This window comes from Ranitomeya imitator, chromosome 10, assembly GCF_032444005.1.
Source record: "Ranitomeya imitator isolate aRanImi1 chromosome 10, aRanImi1.pri, whole genome shotgun sequence".
NCBI lineage: Eukaryota > Metazoa > Chordata > Amphibia > Anura > Dendrobatidae > Ranitomeya > Ranitomeya imitator.
This window is the reverse complement of record NC_091291.1, coordinates 40,052,164-40,070,242: the sequence shown is the minus strand read 5'-3', so window position 1 is coordinate 40,070,242 and position 18,079 is coordinate 40,052,164. Positions and strand designations below refer to the sequence as shown.

Here is an 18,079-nt window from a genome sequence, read left to right as displayed (position 1 = left end):
TCAGTGATCAGAATGCTGAGCCCTTTATAACCTCGCCCACACACCTGATTGGCAGCTGCTTGTGTACAATATCAGCAAGCTGCCAATCAGTGGAGGGGGCGTGGTTACACAGATTAGCTGGACTGCCTTCACAGGACACCTAGTCCTCCAAAGATAATCTCCTGCCGATAAAACACAAATTGTATTGAAACTACAGCATATATTACAGCCTAATAAATGATACATCCCTGTAATCAAGATCTTAGCCTCTACATCATGTTGCTCTCAGATTAAATAGCAAAGAACTGCTGACAGATTCCCTTTATCTTATAATTTATTCTCCCGTTTGTACCCATAGACTGGGAATTTAATTTTTGGAGGCTTCAATAATTACATCATATCAGGAAGTTGCTTAAAATAAAATTTTGCATTAATCCGAGTCCTTCTGCCTAAATAAGGTAAATCTTATTAAGGACTAATTCAGACGTTCTTTTTTGTTTTATGTACAAGAAAAAAAAGGGTCAATCTATTATTAATTTCATCCATTTTTGACCCGTGTGGCCTTTATTAGCTTCAGTGTGAAATCCATTTTCTTAAATGCAAACCCCCACAAAAATTTCACAAGTTTCTCTTGTCTATTAAACAGAAAAAAAATGGACAGCATTTAGATGGTATATGAGTGCTATCCCTTTTTTCCACTAATGGAATAGAGCCTGAAAATAGATGAAAAAAATAATGTCTGCAAAAAATAAAAATCAGATGTGAACATGGCCAGAGACTTTAATGTGCTCTATCCACGAAAACCACATGTGAAAAATGAACGTCTGAAAGAGATCTTTCAATGATATCTAGACCATCATTGAGTATATGTTAGTACTTACGGGGGACCGCTGTGTGTATATGAGCACACCCACAGTAATCTGAGCAGCAAACAGCAGAAGAAGGAATGCAAAATACTGGAAAAAAAAATAAAGAATATTAAAAAGAATATTAAAAAGTATTATGTAACAGAACTGCAAATCTGCAATTAGCCAAGCAGCAACATGAACATATTAGTTCTATCATTTGCTGTCTTGGGAATTAAATTATTCAAATATTTAGGTGTCATGTGTACGGTTGTCAAATTGAATTAGTAGTGTGCAAAACCAGACATGCAGTTAGCACAGGTAATCGTCAACAATTAAAAATAAATAAAACTATTTTTTTTAGAAAACTCAAATTTTTTCCAAAACAACGACATAATAAGAAATGTTAGATAAGTACATTTCCAAAAAGCCAACATAAACCAGCAAAAAAGTGCCGAATTGGCGTAGCATGAACGAATGTAAAATTTGAATAGTAAAACAAATGTGCAAAATAAAAAATTTTCCAACAGGCACCCTTTGTGAAGTAGACAGTGACGGGTAAGGAATTTTTTTCTTTTCTTTTTTTTAAAAAAAGGCAATTATTTCTCCCTTTACAAATAGGATTGCACAATAAATACAAAAACTCAGTACAGTTGAGTGTGACCAACAAATGCACTGTCTCTGATTAACACTGATTTCAGTTTGCTTCTTTTTCTGTAAAAAAAAATATTGTGCTGTCTTGCTGATGCTGTCTAATGTATGAAAATAAAAGTCTGTAACTGTGATTTAAACACATCAAAACAGGACAACACCATATGGCTTTGTGCAAATGACCGTATTCCGAGTGCGATCCAACGGGAGTAGAGGAGAGAGATGGGGTGGAGAAAGAGGGATGGGGAGAGAGGGAGGGGAAGTGAGAGAGGATGAGAGGGAGAGAGAGAGAGAGAGGGTGAGGGGGAAAGGGAAGGGGAGAGGGTGAGGGGGAGAGGGGGAGAGTGGGTTTTTTGGCAATTCACGCAAATCGATAGTAAATTTTTCAAATTTGCTGGCAACTGCAAATTTCACAAAATTCCATTTACGTAAAAATGTATCTGCTAATTTCTAGAATAAATCTTTACATTTTCTGTGAGCAAATAATTCTCCATGTACCATGCATGGACAGCTCTGCTGTTTCTAGCTCATTAAATTCTTGTAGTCTTGTATAATTTCCAGGTGCACAGAGTCTCAACGTAGAAAAACTGCGATTTCCGAGGATGGAATTTATGACTAACGCTTTCTGTTCTGCCAATCATGAAGACGAGTAATCATGTGTAGATTTGCTGCTGGTGGTTTTTAGGGTGTTCCTTGAGCATTTGTCCACAGACATAAAAAATAATGCTCCTTCCCATTTTCATGATATCTAAGCAATAAACTGGAACTATGAAATAATTCATACAGGTTTTATGTATACTCTATATGCTAGCAAGGCTACATGTAATGGACCGCATTTCCCAGCCCAACAGCTGCTCTCCTGTCTCGTATGTTCACTCTGTCGGCATCATTATAGTCTACGGCCCAGTCGGCGCATGCACCCGAATACCCAGTAAAATGGGTGAGCCCCAACGGTACCAATAAACGGTTGCCAGAATGTAGTGTGAGAGAACCCTTATTTTTTGCGGATTTGAACCACGAAATCTGCAGCATGTCAGTTTTTCAGCCTTTTTTTTACCCATTCAAATGTGTCAAAAACACATCAAAAACATATGTATTTTACAAAGCATTTTTCCTGCTAACAATCTGTTTTTTTGGTGCCGAAAAATCTGCTGTAAATACTAAACGCAGGCACATACTCTAGGGCTGTGTTCAAGTTCATATCAACATTTTTCCATCGAACCAGTGGTCTAGGTAAAAAAAAACATCGAAACGTGCTAGTCTTATCCATTGTTCCGATGAGAATCACCTATACATTTCAGTGGGTGTGCAAAAATAGATGATTGTCGGAGGAGATAAGGATCCTAGGATTGTTGATCCTTCTGTTCTCTAAGAGATTACCCATCATCAGAGATGTCTGGCAACAACTCTCTCTCTCATAGAGAGCACGGATCACTGAGCAGAGCGAGTGCTCCTGTGTATTGGAGAGTTGGATTAGAGCGCTGCCGACTGAACCACTAGATGGCCAATAGCTATGTAATGCAGGCTTGGACTGGACCACAGGAGAACAGGAGAATCCTCCGGTGGGCCACCACCGTCTTATATGAGCAGTACTTGGCACAATATACTGGAATCACTATGTACAGACAGAGGCAGCATCTTGTTAACTTATCAATCTTTGTGATATACATTTGTGATTGAGGAAAACTTCACATTTGCATGTAGCTTACAATTGGGGCCTTGTATTTGGTTACTGGTGGGCCCATGGCACCCCAGTCCGACACTGAGTGTACGGATGGCTTTAGTGTGAATGTGTCTCTACTCATTATAGCCAAAGATCAGGAAATGATTCGATGCGGATGAATCCTGCACACCCTGCTGCACAGACAATAGACCCAATCCCCATTCTCTTTCCCAGGAGATTACGTTCACACAGCGTCTCTTATGAAGTTCCTGCTCATGGTATCGCAAGAACGAGCTCAATGGATAACCGTGAACAATAGTCTCATTCATTTAAAATGAGTGCAAGACCTGAGGACAATAATGTGATTAATAATGAAAGGTGTAGGATATCACCCCTCTCTTCTGCTTTTCTGCAGAAGGTACATGAAGACATCTGTTTTCGGCCTTTTATTTTTGGTATTTTTCCTAAAAGATTACATACATTAGTAATGATGATTGGTTTGTGGTCTTAAGTCACTGTTACAAGAAAGATTAAACTGGGGTACTGGTCAAAAGGAACATTTTAAGGAAAGGTCGATACTAGGGGAACATGACTCCGATCCTTGTATCCAAGGTTATATTTTTACTATATTTCAAGAGAACCTGGTATAAGAGAGATGCCGTAAAGGGGCTACCAGGTACACATAAAATTGGCCATTTTTATGCGCTAAAAGCTCTCATTTTTCATATTTCTAGTGCAGTAATGCAGTTCAAATTTCGTGTTTTCAAGTTTACATGTTTTAGCGCTGCAGTGTGCTGCCTTATTTACTTAACTATATACGAGTTGGCGACTCTAGGTTCAGCACCTGTTCACACTTAGTCTATGTTTGGATGTGCCGGTCAGGATTTTGAAATGTATTCTTTAGCCTTCTGATCGTGCACTCCGCCTCCTAGCTTCAGGTGTTTTAATTACAGCAGGTCCAATACCCCTCCACAGAGAGAAAGAATTTTAGTCTAAGAAGAGGTTTCACATGTACCCATTCAGATGGAGACGTTTATTCTCAGCGAGGTAAGGCAAGTTTAGGACCTGGTATAAGAGAGATGCCGTAAAGGGGCTACCGGGTACACATAAAATTGGCCATTTTTATGTGCTAAAAGCTCTCATTTTTCATATTTCTAGTGCAGTAATGCAGTTCAAATTTCGTGTTTTCAGGTTTACATGTTTTAGCGCTGCAGTGTGCTGCCTTATTTACTTAACTATATACGAGTTGGCGACTCTAGGTTCAGCACCTGTTCACACTTAGTCTATGTTTGGATGTGCCGGTCAGGTTTTTGAAATGTATTCTTTAGCCTTCTGATCGTGCACTCCGCCTCCTAGCTTCAGGTGTTTTAATTACAGCAGGTCCAATACCCCTCCACAGAGAGAGAGAATTTTAGTCTAAGAAGAGGTTTCACATGTACCCATTCAGATGGAGATGTTTATTCTCAGCGAGGTAAGGCAAGTTTAGGACCTGGTATAAGAGAGATGCCGTACAGGGGCTACCAGGTACACATAAAATTGGCCATTTTTATGCGCTAAAAGCTCTCATTTTTCATATTTCTAGTGCAGTAATGCAGTTCAAATTTCGTGTTTTCAAGTTTACATGTTTTAGCGCTGCAGTGTGCTGCCTTATTTACTTAACTATATTTTTACTATAGACCTAAAAACTAACAGGCAGGTATTTGTTAACTAGCTGCCCATTTTACCCAGTGCCATCACAGTGCAGTCATTGACCGCTCCTGCGGTCATCAACAAAGCAGCTGCATCTCTACTGGGCTTCTTTGTCGATGGGGTGTGACTGCCAACGTCATGCTGATTGACAGCAGGTAGCTGGCTGTCAATCAGCATGACGTCAGCAGTCACGCTCCATCAAGGGAGCAGAGTGGAAGAGAAGCTCTTTTCTGTCGTTGTGTCATCAGCAGAAGTTACTCAATCGCTTGCAGGAGTGGTCTATGACCGCTCTGTTTCGGGAGAGATCAGTACCGGGCACAACAGACAGGTAGGTAGCAACTACCTGCCTGTTAGTTCTTAGGCCGATAGTTAAAAAAAGTCTCAGATAAACGCTTTAAGTGTATTTTTTCCTTAGTATGTAATACTACGAGTTACTAAAAATGGGGGTCAATATGGAGAATGTTTTTCAATATGAAGATTTCTGAGCCTACATATTCCCCGGCGCTCAAGGGCATTGATCTATTAGTTGCTCTGTTTAGACGCTCAGCTTCTTGCTTTGAAGTATAATAAGCTAATACACCCGTGCACAGAACATGCTATCATTTATCAAATCTTCTTATTGTCAGCCAATTTAACTTTAGCTCATTTATACTGGCGCCATTTACACAAACAAGAGTTTATCAACCAATGCCAGACACCTGCCCTTCACTTGTGTTATCAGGATTCAGATGGCACCATCAATGCCAATACCTACCCAGAAAATAGGTTAAGGGAGCAGACTAGTACCCTGTTTACAGTGGGATCTTGTAAAGAGAATGTGTAATGGAAGAAATATCCGTCCTTATATAGAAGTCTATTCTGCAGGGAGCCTAGAGCAGTAGTTTGTACCATTATTGTAGGCGCTGATAGACCGATACATTTTTTAGCTGTGTGAATGTAGTGGTGGAAATGTAGCTTGGTTTCCTTCACTTGTGGCATTTCGTTTTGTGCTATAGTCCAGGTCCTGTAAACTCATCTGTACATTATATGGTTGCCTTGTTTTTGTGGATGCTGCAATTTCAATGTTGAGGTGTGTTTGTGTCTAAATTACACAGTAACATAGTAAGGCCGGTTTCACACGTCCTGATATTTCCGGTACCGGAAAACACGGTACCGGAGATATCCATGTCCGTGTGTGTACTACATGCGGCACACTTGTGGCGACCGTGTGCCGCATCAGTATCACACGGACAGCCGCCGGGGAAGAAATGCTACAGTAAGCGCTGTTCCCCTGCGTGTGGTGCTGAAGCCGGCTGTAATCCCTGAATGAAAGAAAAAAATGACGTGGGGTCCCCCCTATATTTTTAAACCAACCCGGCAAAACTCACAGGTGCAGGCTGCTATTCTCAGGCTGGTAAGGGGCCATGGCTATGGACCCCCCCCAACCTAAAAATAGCAGCTCGCAGCTGCCCAGAAAAGGCGCATCTATTAGATGTGCCAATTGTGGAGCTTTGCCTGGTTCTTCCCACTTTCCCTGTAGTGGTGGCAAGTATTGTAAGGTGACATTAAGCCGGCTTAGTAATGGAGAGGTGTCAATATGTCAATAAAACACCTCTCCATTACTAATCCTATAGTTGTTAAGGGGTTAATAAAACACTACACAGTAAGAAAAATGTATTTTAATGAAATCAGACACAACAAAGTTTCCCATCTTTATTAGTCTGCCATTCCAAGTGAAGCCCTCGATCTCCTGTAAAAAATGTCAAAATAATAAACCAACAATATACCCATACCTGTCCGGCGTACAGTCAGTCCCACGCAGTAATCCATAACTAGGGGAATGTACAGTTTACAACCGGGAGCGGTGCTAATGTGACCGCTCCTGGCTGTAAACTACTTAGGAATGAAAAAGACGCTGCGGGTGCAGGCTCAGTAACTAGCGGTGCCATCACTGAGTCTGTGCTCCCCGCTTCTCATTCATTCCCCAGTAGTTTACAGCCGGAAGCGGTCGCTTTAGCACCGCTCTCGGTTGTAAACTGTACATTCCCCTAGATATGGATTACTGCGTGGGACTGACTGTACGCCGGACAGGTATGGGTATATTTTGACATTGTTTTACAGGAGATCGAGGGCTTCACTTGGAATGGCATAGTAATAAAGATGGGAAACATTGTTGTGTCTGATTTCATTAAAAGACTTTATTCTAACTGTGTGGTGTTTTATTAACCCTTTACCAACTATAGGATTAGTAATGGAGAGGTGTCTTATTGACACCTCTCCATTACTAAGCCAGCTTAATTTCACCTTACAATAGGAAGGTGACATTAACCCCTCAATACCCCACTTGCTACTGCTACAGGGCAAGTGGGAAGAACTGGGCAAAGCTTCAGAATTGGTGCAACTAATAGATGCGCCTTTTCTGGGCAGCTGCGGGCTGCTATTTTTAGGCTGGGGGGCCCATATCCATGGCCCCTTACCAGCCTGAGAATAGCAGCCTACACCTGTGAATTTTGCCGGGTTGATTGAAAAATATAGCGGGACCCCATGTTGGGTTTTTCTTTTATTCATTGACCCCTGCTCGCGCTAATGCCAGCAAAGCCGGGGACAATGGATGAAAGCCGCATTCAGCACCACAAGCAGGGGAACAGCGCATACAGTAGCGCTGCTTCCCGAACGGCTGTCCGTGTGCACGGAGGACAGTGTACACTATTCTCCGTGTGCACGTTTGGCGGCATGTGTGTCCAGGTAAAAACAGACATGTATGCGTGTTTTGCACACAGACACACGGTCCGTCAAAACATGCTGACATGTGCATAAACCCATTCATTTGAATGGGTCTACTTGTGTCAGTGTCTCCGGTACGTGAGAAAACTGTCACCACACGTACCGGAGACACTGACGTGTGAAACCGGCCTAACATAGTTTTTAAGGTTGAAGGAAGACTTTAGGTCCATCTAGTTCAACCCATATCCTAACCTAACATGCGCTAACATGTTGATCCAGAGGAAGGCAAAAAAACCCTGTGACAAACGGTAAGCTCCACATTGGGGAAAAAAAATTCCTTCACGTCTCCACATACGGCAATCAGACTAGTTCCCTGGATCAACGCCCTATCAAGGAATCTAGTATATATATATCACCGTTAGTGAAATTGGGTTTATAAAATCTATTCTGGGCACAGTAATCAATTCAAATAATATATTCTGTATATACAGCTGTCTCACATGTTAGCAAATGTACAACATAAACATTAAACCTTAATGATGATCTGCAGAAAGCTTGGGCGGGAAGCACACTTTATAAGCCCTAAGCTGCCTGCCTGCAGTTGCCAGATAGGTTATATCTGACCTACTTCTGTCCCTATACACACTCCTGACCCTGTGTGTTATTCAGTTGCTGACCTTGGACTGTTTGGTCCTGTGCCTTTGTTTTCTGACTTCTCTGACCAGGCTTACATGACCCTCCTCTGCCAACCCGCTCCAATGGCGAGCAGCCACTCCATCTACCGAAGCCTTGTGTAAGTCCAGAGCCCTGTAGAGGGTTAAAGGGTGTAGGCCAGCATTTTTCTGGGACCTGCTAGATGGACTGTCAGTGAAAGCCCTATCAAGAGCTGCAAGGCTATCACGAATAGAGTGACTTTACACATTCACTTCCATGTTCACCAAAGCTGACATTTGCAGAAACAGAAAGTATAAAATATATATATATATATATATATATATATATATATATATTTATATATATATATATATCGACTATATAATTGTCTAAGGGTCACTTCCGTCTGTCTGTCTTCTGTCTGTCTTTCTGCCTGTCTGTCACGGATATTCATTGGTCGCGGCCTCTGTCTGTCATGGAAATCCAAGTCGCTGATTGGTCGTGGCGAAACGCACACGACCATTGCCACGACCAATCAGCGACGGGCGCAGTCCGTCGGCAATATGGCCGCTCCTTCCTCCCTGCAGTCAGTGCCCTCTCCATACTCCCCTCCAGTCAGCCCTCACACAGGGTTAATGGCAGCGTTAATGGCCTGCGTTATGCTGCGGTGTAACACACTCCATTAACGCTGCTATTAACCCTGTGTGACCAACTTTTTACTATTGATGCTGCTATGCAGCATCAATAGTAAAAAAATCTAATGTTACAAATAATAATAATAACAAAAAAAGGTTATTCTCACCCTCCGTCATAGCGCTGTCCTCGGCAGTACAAGCGGCAGATTCCGGTGCTAAGGATGCTATGCGAGAAGGACCTTCCATGACGTCACGGTCATGTGACGGCGACGTCATCACAGGTCCTGCGCTCATCCAACCCTGGGACCGGAAGCTGCCGCTTGCACCGCACACAGACGACAGGATTATAAGGGGCCTTCGGATGGTGAGTATATATTTATTTTTTATTTTAAGTCTTTTTTAACCTGTTACATACGTGGCTGGGCAATATACTACGTGACTGGCCAATATACTACGTGACTGGCCAATATACTACGAGGCTGGGTAATATACTACGTGGCTGGGCAATATACTACGTGACTGGGCAATATACTACATCGCTGTGCAATATACTACGTGACTGGGCAATATACTACGTGGCTGGGGAATATACTACGTGGCTGGGCAATATACTACGAGGCTGGGTAATATACTACGTGGCTGGGCAGTATACTACGTGGCTGGGCAATATACTACGTGGCTGAGCAATATACTATGTGGCTGGGCAATATACTACGTGGCTGGGCAATATACTACGTGGCTGAGCAATATACTATGTGGCTGGGCAATATACTACGTGGCTGGGTAATATACTACGTGGCTGGGCAATATACTACGTGACTGGGCAATATACTACATCGCTGTGCAATATACTACGTGGCTGGGCAATATACTACGTGGCTGAGCAATATACTATGTGACTGGGCAATATACTATGTGGCTGGGCAATATACTACGTGGCTGGGCAATATACTACGTGGCTGGGCAATATACTATGTGGCTGGGCAATATACTATGTGGCTGGGCAATATACTACGTGGCTGGGCAATATACTACGTAGCTGGGCAATATACTACGTAGCTGGGCAATATACTATGTGGCTGGGCAATATACTATGTGGCTGGGCAATATACTACGTGGCTGGGCAATATACTACGTAGCTGGGCAATATACTACGTGGACATGCATATTCTAGAATACCTGATGCGTTAGAATCGGGCCACCATCTAGTATATATATATATATATATATATAAATACACAGCAATTTCCTTAGATCTGCATTAGTGCACTTGGAACTCACTGACTTTTCAAAATTGACTTCATGTTACACGGTGGAAACCTGATTTAAGGTTACGAATCAAATCCCAAGACACCATGAATCTTAGCTAAAATTCTTAGTGACTTCCAGATGACCAAACAAAAGTTTTTTGGCTCCAGTAATTTTTTCCTAAAGTAACTGCATGGAAATTAGGTTTACATACAGGCTGATTTAGAAATTGGCCTAAACAGATGGCCTCCATATTTTTCTGCTGCAGTCACATCTACGACATACATGGGACTGTATTGACAGCAGATGTTGGAAGTCTTTGCCACTGCCAAGTGTCCATGATTTTATTATTACCGTTTTGTCTGTTCATGGAATACGTGCTTCCTGAAATAACATTTTTTTTATTCCCGTCTATACGACATTACTAGTTAATTCCATACGTCTAGAGAAAGTAGATTTTAGGCTCTGAATTTGATGTAATACTATTAAATCCTTAGAGCATAAAACTTTATGGGATACAGTTAAATGTGTGTGCAGAATATAGTGTATCGTCAGACTTTCAGAAATTGAAAGTATACATTATATTCTTCTAAAAAAGGAGCAATTGGCAAAATACTCCAGTAATAGCAACAGTCCAAACGATAGGCAGCACTCACATCTTCGTAAAAGAATTGCTTTCATTAATCCAGTAGTATAAAAGGCACAAAAATAGTTAAATATAATAGCACAAAAATGAAAAGGGCAGAAAAGAAATATCGTCTGCGCTCCCAAGCAACATGCTTCAGACCGACAAGGTCCTTTGTTAAGCCAAGACCATGGAGGTCTGAAACATGTTGCTTGGGAGCGCAGCCGATATTTCTTTTTTGCCTTTTTAATTTTTGGCTGTTGTGTTTAACTATTTTATTTTAAGAAGCTGTGTGTGCTTCCTATCATTTGGACTGTTATAATATTTTTATAGCCTAAGTGCGCACTACATTTTTGCCATACAGTCAGTAGTTCAAACACATTTGTTTAGAAACTTTAATTTTTTTTGCAAACTTTTTAAAACCGTTGTGCAGAAGACAGGAATTATTGTCATAATCACAATCTTTTGCAGATACATCACGCCCTAATCATGGCTTTTTCTCACTACCTGTATGAGTTTTCATGCAAAGGCTCGGTGGTATGGCAGATAAAAAGTTGGGGATTGTTGAAATCAAGGATTTTCTTGGCGTCACCTGCGTTGTCCATGAGATTTGACAATTCCTCCTTAGATTATGCTTTATGTTTTTTATTTGTTTCCCATTGCTTTGAATTGGTAGATGTTTTACAAGTAGCTTGAAGAACATGCAATAATGCGTTAGGCCCCATTCACATGTCTGAGCATCACTAACATGTTCTAACTATGTTTTCCACGTGGCAGGAAAAAGTTGGAATTGTTTTATTTTTGTTTTGTTTTGTTTTTTACATACGAGAAAAACAAATGCTATACTCATGGTAATATTAAACACAGACCAAAATTGGATGAAAATTGGATTTATCACTCTAATAAAAAATGGGCTATGCTTTTTCTTGCATAGAAAAACAAAAATCGACATTTGAATGAGGCTTTATTTTATGATCTGGGAGTTGTGCTTTGTCCTGATGAGGGGCAATAATCCTAAACAGCAGTCTGCAGTTGGGTGCCTCTTACTACTTGTGTCTCTTTTTAGATTGGCTCATATTCTTAGTCATGTTACAGGGTCAGACTTCAACTTACAGGGTAGCTACTTCGCACAGGTGGGTGAGAGCTAATTTTATACATACCAACTACTCTGTTAATACAAAAAAGAGAAATTAAAGTCTGCCCCTAAACACCCCAAAGCAGGCAATATGTCAATTTTGGATGGGGGTTAATGCTAAACCATGCCCCTTCCTGCCCAGGGTCATCTCTAAATTTGCTTGAACTGTTTAAAAAAAAAAATTGGGACAATTCATGACTGTTACCAACAGTGTCTATGTAATAGATTGGTGCCAGGCTTTAGGTAAAAGGTTTCAAATAGGGGAACCCCCTTAAAGGGAACCTGCCACGTTATACATGAAGTCCGATCTGAGAACAGCACGTTGTATAGAAGGCGAAGCTGAGCAGAATGATATATAGGTTTGTTGGAAAAGATTCAGTATAGCTTGTATTTTATTCATTGAAATCCCTATTTAGTGTTTGACGTGCAGAGTACAGGGAAGACTGCCAATCACTGAGCAGGCCCGCCCACTGGACTCATGTACATACAAACACCAGGGATATCAATGAATAAAATTCAAGCTTTACTGATACTTTCCAACAAAATGTATGTCAATCTGATCAGCTCCTCCTGCTCTATAACATCCTGCCTGCAGATCAGATGCTATTTTCAACAAGACAGGCTCCCTTCTACATGCGGAAAGGTGTTGATCTTGTGGAATAAGCCATTCTCGGAGTTGTATAAGAGTAAAACATGGCTGCCATTTTCCAGAAATGCTACTTTTGTCTGATTTTGGTCATTGGGGCAATACCAGACAAAGTCTATGGATAACGGGGGCACTGTTCTACTGTCAGGTGTACTAGTTCTTCCTTTTAGCTCTTTATGACCTTGTTCGCTTACACTAGGTTTTCAGGTTTTCTCAAGATTCATCGATGACATAAATAATCTCTGGCAAACAACTCAGACGTTATGTACACTGAATGAACAGACATAAAAGTTTGCTTACAAATCCAAGGAGACACTTGATCTCTTTTAATGAACCTAGACATCCCAGAAATCCCAGCAGCATGGTCAGGATCCCGACTCCTGAGAACACATAGGACCAAATCTTCAAGGTAGGAGTAGAAGACCCTGAGGGAGGAAAGACGGGGAGCGAGAGGGGAGAAACAGGTTACATAAATATGAAGAGCTGAATCACTCCGCTTTATTTCTGCAGATTTCAGCCCTAGCCTGGGGGGATCGAACTACAAAGATTCCTGCAAGTCGGAGCAGGGCCTTAATTCCCTTTCTTTATCCTTATGTCTCTATTTTCTCATGTCTGAACTTCATAATTGAGCTGTTTTATCTCTGCCTGGCTCACTTATTCTACGGGATCGAATGATTGAATAGTGTGTTCAAAAGTTTGTAAGTTTATACAACGACATAGTTTCACCTTTAATGAACCTGCCCGCAAATCGAGAAATTGCATAAATACAGAAAAACGAAATCTCATTTAACTGCATGTGTTTTGGGCTAAAAATAATTTTTTCGAATTGGGTTTAATTAAAAATGTTGCGCCATTTGCCTTCTATCACCTCTGTATTGCTGGCTGCAGAATGAGTAATCTGAGACTTCAGTAGTGAGCGCGTTCTGACGGTCCAATGGGAACGTTTCTAACTAATTTTATCTCTTTTCATGAGCTCCTCTCAGTTGATTTATGACTGCAGATCACAGGAAAATAAAGAGCCTGGAAATGCAAAATAGTGCAAAAAGTTTTCAGAAAGCTGAATTGCGAAAAAGACCTTTTGCCCTAAAGACATTAATTTACTTAAAATAAAATGGATAATTAGTTTTCCTTTTGCGGTAGGAACTGATCACCGGATGCCCTAGTACGTAGAGAAATTGTGATCGCTTTATCTTTAAGGAGCCCACCTTACAAAAAAAGGAAATTAACATGAAAGGGTTGTCCAGATTTGAGGTTCAAGTCTGCAGTCACTTTATGGAACTGCAAACTTATGAATCCTACTGCGTGCGCACTTTTATGATATTTTGAATGCTTCCTACCCACTCTAAAAGATGTATAAAGTCTTTTGTGCTAATATCTGGTTTGTAGTAAGGATAATGTGTGTTATGTTAGTCAAACAGCAGAAACTCCTAAAACTCTCCAGGAAAGAATAGGTTAATGCTGATAGAAAGAAGACCACAATTTTAATGACAGCTCAGTCCAGCCAAAAAGCTCTCTTACTCTTTGTGGATGTAAACAAAAAGACATGGCATGTAAGCAACAGAGCCTCTCCAAAAATGATCTCACTCACCTATCATAGAGGCAAAACTGCTCCTGTCAAACAGGATCCAGAGTCCAAAACATAAGAGCACGCCTCCCAGGACCTGCAGGAACAGAACATACAGTCACTGGATAAATCAATAGAAGGTCCAGTCCTAACCAACATCTTATCTGTGATAGATTAGCCTGCACAAACAATTTGCCGCACATGTTACTCGCATTTGCATATGTTTTGCATACAATAGCAGAACTATAAAAGCAGAAGCCCTCTTAAGGGGTCTTCTTTTTTTTAACGGCCTTTGGCTCAATCTCGAGATATGGCAACGTGATGGATGAATGATCTGTAGGAAGTTTGATATTGTAAATGCCAAGATAGGTCCACCAGGGTCTTCTCCTCTGTCATGTTGATAGTATCAAGCAATTTGGTTGTTGGTCTTCATTTTTGCCTTGTTTCTTCTATTCTTCCTACCAAGATGTCCTTCTCCAGTGATTGCTCTCTACGTATGATGTGTCCACAGTAGGCAAGTAATAGCTTGGTGATCCTTGCTTCGAGTAACATATCTGGCTTGATTTGTTCCAAATTTGATTTGTTTGTTCTTCTTGCCATCCCTGGTATTGATTGTATCCTTCTCCAGCACCATATTTCGAATTAGTCAATTCTTCCTCTGTCTTGTTTCTTCATCTTACAAATCTTGCAACCATAGAAAAGACCAGACTATGTATGAGCTGTGCCAACATCACCAGTTAAATGGTCCTTTTCCAGTGACTTCATTATTGATTTGAAAATCGTTATTCTCCTAGTAAAGGGTCATACAAATAAGAAAAAACATTTTTAAAATGTCTTTTCTAAGGAATTATGAATTTATAGAGAGGGGATCCTTATTTTCCAGCCAAAAGTGAAAAATTGCAAAGAGCATCTGTGTGACGTTAGTCACTTTTCATTGCCAAGCCATGAGTAGGGATTATCAAGAAGTCCAAGGTCAGAAGCCAGGAGGGTATGTCGTAAATAGAAGGAAGAGACAAAAACGTAGTCAGGTAATGTTCTAGGGTAAGAATAGCAGGAGGATAGTGGATCAGAGCAGAAGGGGTTAAAAAGACAGATGGTCAGAACGAGATCCATGGTCAGGCAACGAAAGATCAACATACAGAACCTGAGGCACAGAGGAAACAAACCACGGGCTGAATGTACGTCTGGCAGAGGTCTGGGAGAAACAGCTCAGTTAAGTAGCATGGCAATCACCTGGGATAATAAACACTTGGATACAGCCAGCGCCTCCCAGTCTCAGATTGGATAGTTGAGCTGTCAATCAACACACTAACAGCTCAACACATCCCTGTACCAGATTGGCCAGCTAAGCTGTCAGTAAAAGCATCCCAGACACACTTAGGGGTGGAACCATGACAATCTGTTTATTTGGAGGACCGGTCCTATTTTGCATTGCACAGATGGAAACTGTGCAATACTTTATTTCTCCTCTGGTGGCACTGTAGGGAAAGTGTACATTTACTGTCATGACTCGCTTTCCTCATATAAAAAAGCTAATCGCTGGGGGTCTCAACAGGGGATGCTTTGTAATCTTATTGTCAAGTATCCAATGGGTAGGCAAAAAAGGGGAATCCATTTACTGTATTGTGAGAGATGGAATGGCTCCAGTTATCAGCAGACAAATTCTAGATATAGAGCATTAAAAGAAAGAGGAAGACAATGTTCCCACACTTGCCCTGGGATCCTGCAAGCAAGTTACAGATTGTTTCACTGTCTATCAAAAAAAACAGCGCTGATAAAAATAGGACATGCAACATTCAGAAGTCATGTTTCAGAAACATAACTTCAAGTTCTTGGACCCCAATGCAAAACCAGTAACAAGCCCCCACTTACTATGTGTCAATCACCACCACCCCAACCACTCCATATACCAGACCTCTGCCCTTCCCTAATAACTTCCCTCTCCAACATCACTGAAGGAGAACTTACTCGCCTCCTTTCCAAACCACACCTCACCACCTGTGCACTTGACCCCATCCCTTCCCATCTGCTCCCCAACCTCACTAACATGCTCATTCCAGCCCTAACCCATCTCTTCAACCTATAGCTATCTTCTGGTACTTTCCCCTCTGCCTTCAAACATGCCACCAACCACCATCACACCCATCCTCAAAAAAGCTAACCTTGACCCAACTGCTATGCCCAGCTATCGCCCCATATCACTGCTCCCGTTTGCTTCCAAACTCCTTGAGCAGCATGTCCATGGTCAACTTTCCTCCCACCTCTCATCTAAATCTCTCATTGACAACCTCCAATCTGGCTTCCGCCCCCACCACTCCTCTGAAACTGCTCTGACCAAAATTACTAATGACTTACTCACAGCCAAAGCTAACAGACAGTTCTCCATCCTCCTCCTTCTCGACCTGTCCTCTGCTTTCGACACAGTCGACCACTGCCTACTGCTACAGATTCTTTCTTCCCTCGGCATCAAAGGTCTTGCCCTGTCCTGGATTGCCTCATACCTTTCCAACCGAACATTTAGCGTTTCCCACGCCCACACTACCTCCTCACCCCGCCCTCTTTCTGTTGGAGTCCCTCATGGCTCTGTCCTGGGGCCCCTACTTTTTTCCACCCATACCCTTGGCCTAGGACAACTCATGGCTTCCAGTACCACCTATATATGGACAACACTTATATCTACCTCTCTGGCTCAGATGTCGCCTCTCTTCTGTCCAGAATCCTGGAGTGTCTGTCAGCCATATCCTCCTTCTTCAACTCTCGCTTCCTAAAACTCAATGTAGACAAAACCGAACTCATCATCTTTCCCCCATCTCACGTATCCCCCCTACCTGATCTATCTATTATTGTAAACGGCATCACGCTCTCTCTCGCACCTGAAATCCGCTGCCTTGGGGTAACTCTCGACACTGCCCTGTCCTTCAAACCGCACGACCAAACTCTTGCCACCTTCTGTCGCCTCCAACTCAAAAATAATGCCAGAATCCATCCATTCCTCAGCCCTCAATCTACTAAAACTCTTGTGCATGCCCTCATCATCTCCCGCCTCGATTACTGCAACACCCTCCTCTGTGGCCTCCCTTGCACCACTCCAGTCTGTCCTCAACTCTGCTGCTCAGTTAATCCACCTCTCTCCTCGCTACTTCCCTGCTTCTCCCCTCTGTAAATCCCTTCACTGGCTTCCAATTCCCCAACGAATCCAGTTCAAACTACTAACACTGATCTACAAAGCCATCCACAACCTGTCCTCTCCCTATATCTCTGAACTAACCTCCCACTATTTTCCCTCACGTAATCTTCGATCCTCCCAAGACCTCCTACTCTCCTCACACAACCGCCTCCAAGATTTCGCCCGAATATCCCCCATCCTCTGGAACTCCATGCCTCAACACGTCCGATTATCCACCACCCTCGGATCCTTCAGACAGAACCTGAAAACCCATCTCTTCAGGAAAGCCTACAACCTGCAATAACAATTCTGCCGCCTCACCAACCAACCGAGCTGCCGTCTCACCAACCACCCGAGCTGCCGCCTCACCACCACCAGAGCTGCCGCCTCCCCACCACCCGAGCTGCCGCCTCACCACCACCAGAGCTGCAGCACACCGACCTCCTGCCGCAAGGACAGGGTCCTCTCCCCACTGTACCAGTCTGTCTTTGTAAATTTGTTTACTGTTAACGATATCTATAACCCTGTATGTAACCCCTTCTTACATGTACAGCACCATGGAATTAATGGTGCTATATAAATAAATAATAATAAATAATAATAATCATAATGCTGGTATATTTTTACATGGCAGAAAGGCTTTTCAAGCTTGAGTGGAAGTTTATATACTGGCCCGACCAGCCAGCATGTGAACTATACCTGTAATTTAGATTTTTGGGCTAAAAGTTTTGAGACTGACAAAAGTGTAGATTTTCTCAAAGTTTGCTGCTTCACTTTTTATAGAAGAAATTTGTATTAACTTTAGATTGTTCCGAGGAGTGATCAGATGAATTTCAAAACGTTGCAAATTCAGCTCTTGCCATGAAATTTAACTTA

At 42.0% G+C, this 18,079-nt stretch overlaps 1 protein-coding gene across 1 annotated transcript in view; it reads right to left on the bottom strand.

The window, feature by feature from the left end:
* The window catches only part of CD37 (CD37 molecule), an 87,718-nt gene that overhangs the window by 25,623 nt on the left and 44,016 nt on the right, over positions 1 to 18,079 (bottom strand). Inside the window, exons 3-5 of the mRNA XM_069742376.1 lie at positions 14,062 to 14,134; positions 12,774 to 12,898; positions 861 to 935 (exon numbers count right to left, since the gene is read on the bottom strand). Coding sequence (XP_069598477.1) covers positions 861 to 935; positions 12,774 to 12,898; positions 14,062 to 14,134 — 273 coding nt within the window. The remainder of the gene's footprint in view (positions 1 to 860; positions 936 to 12,773; positions 12,899 to 14,061; positions 14,135 to 18,079) is intronic.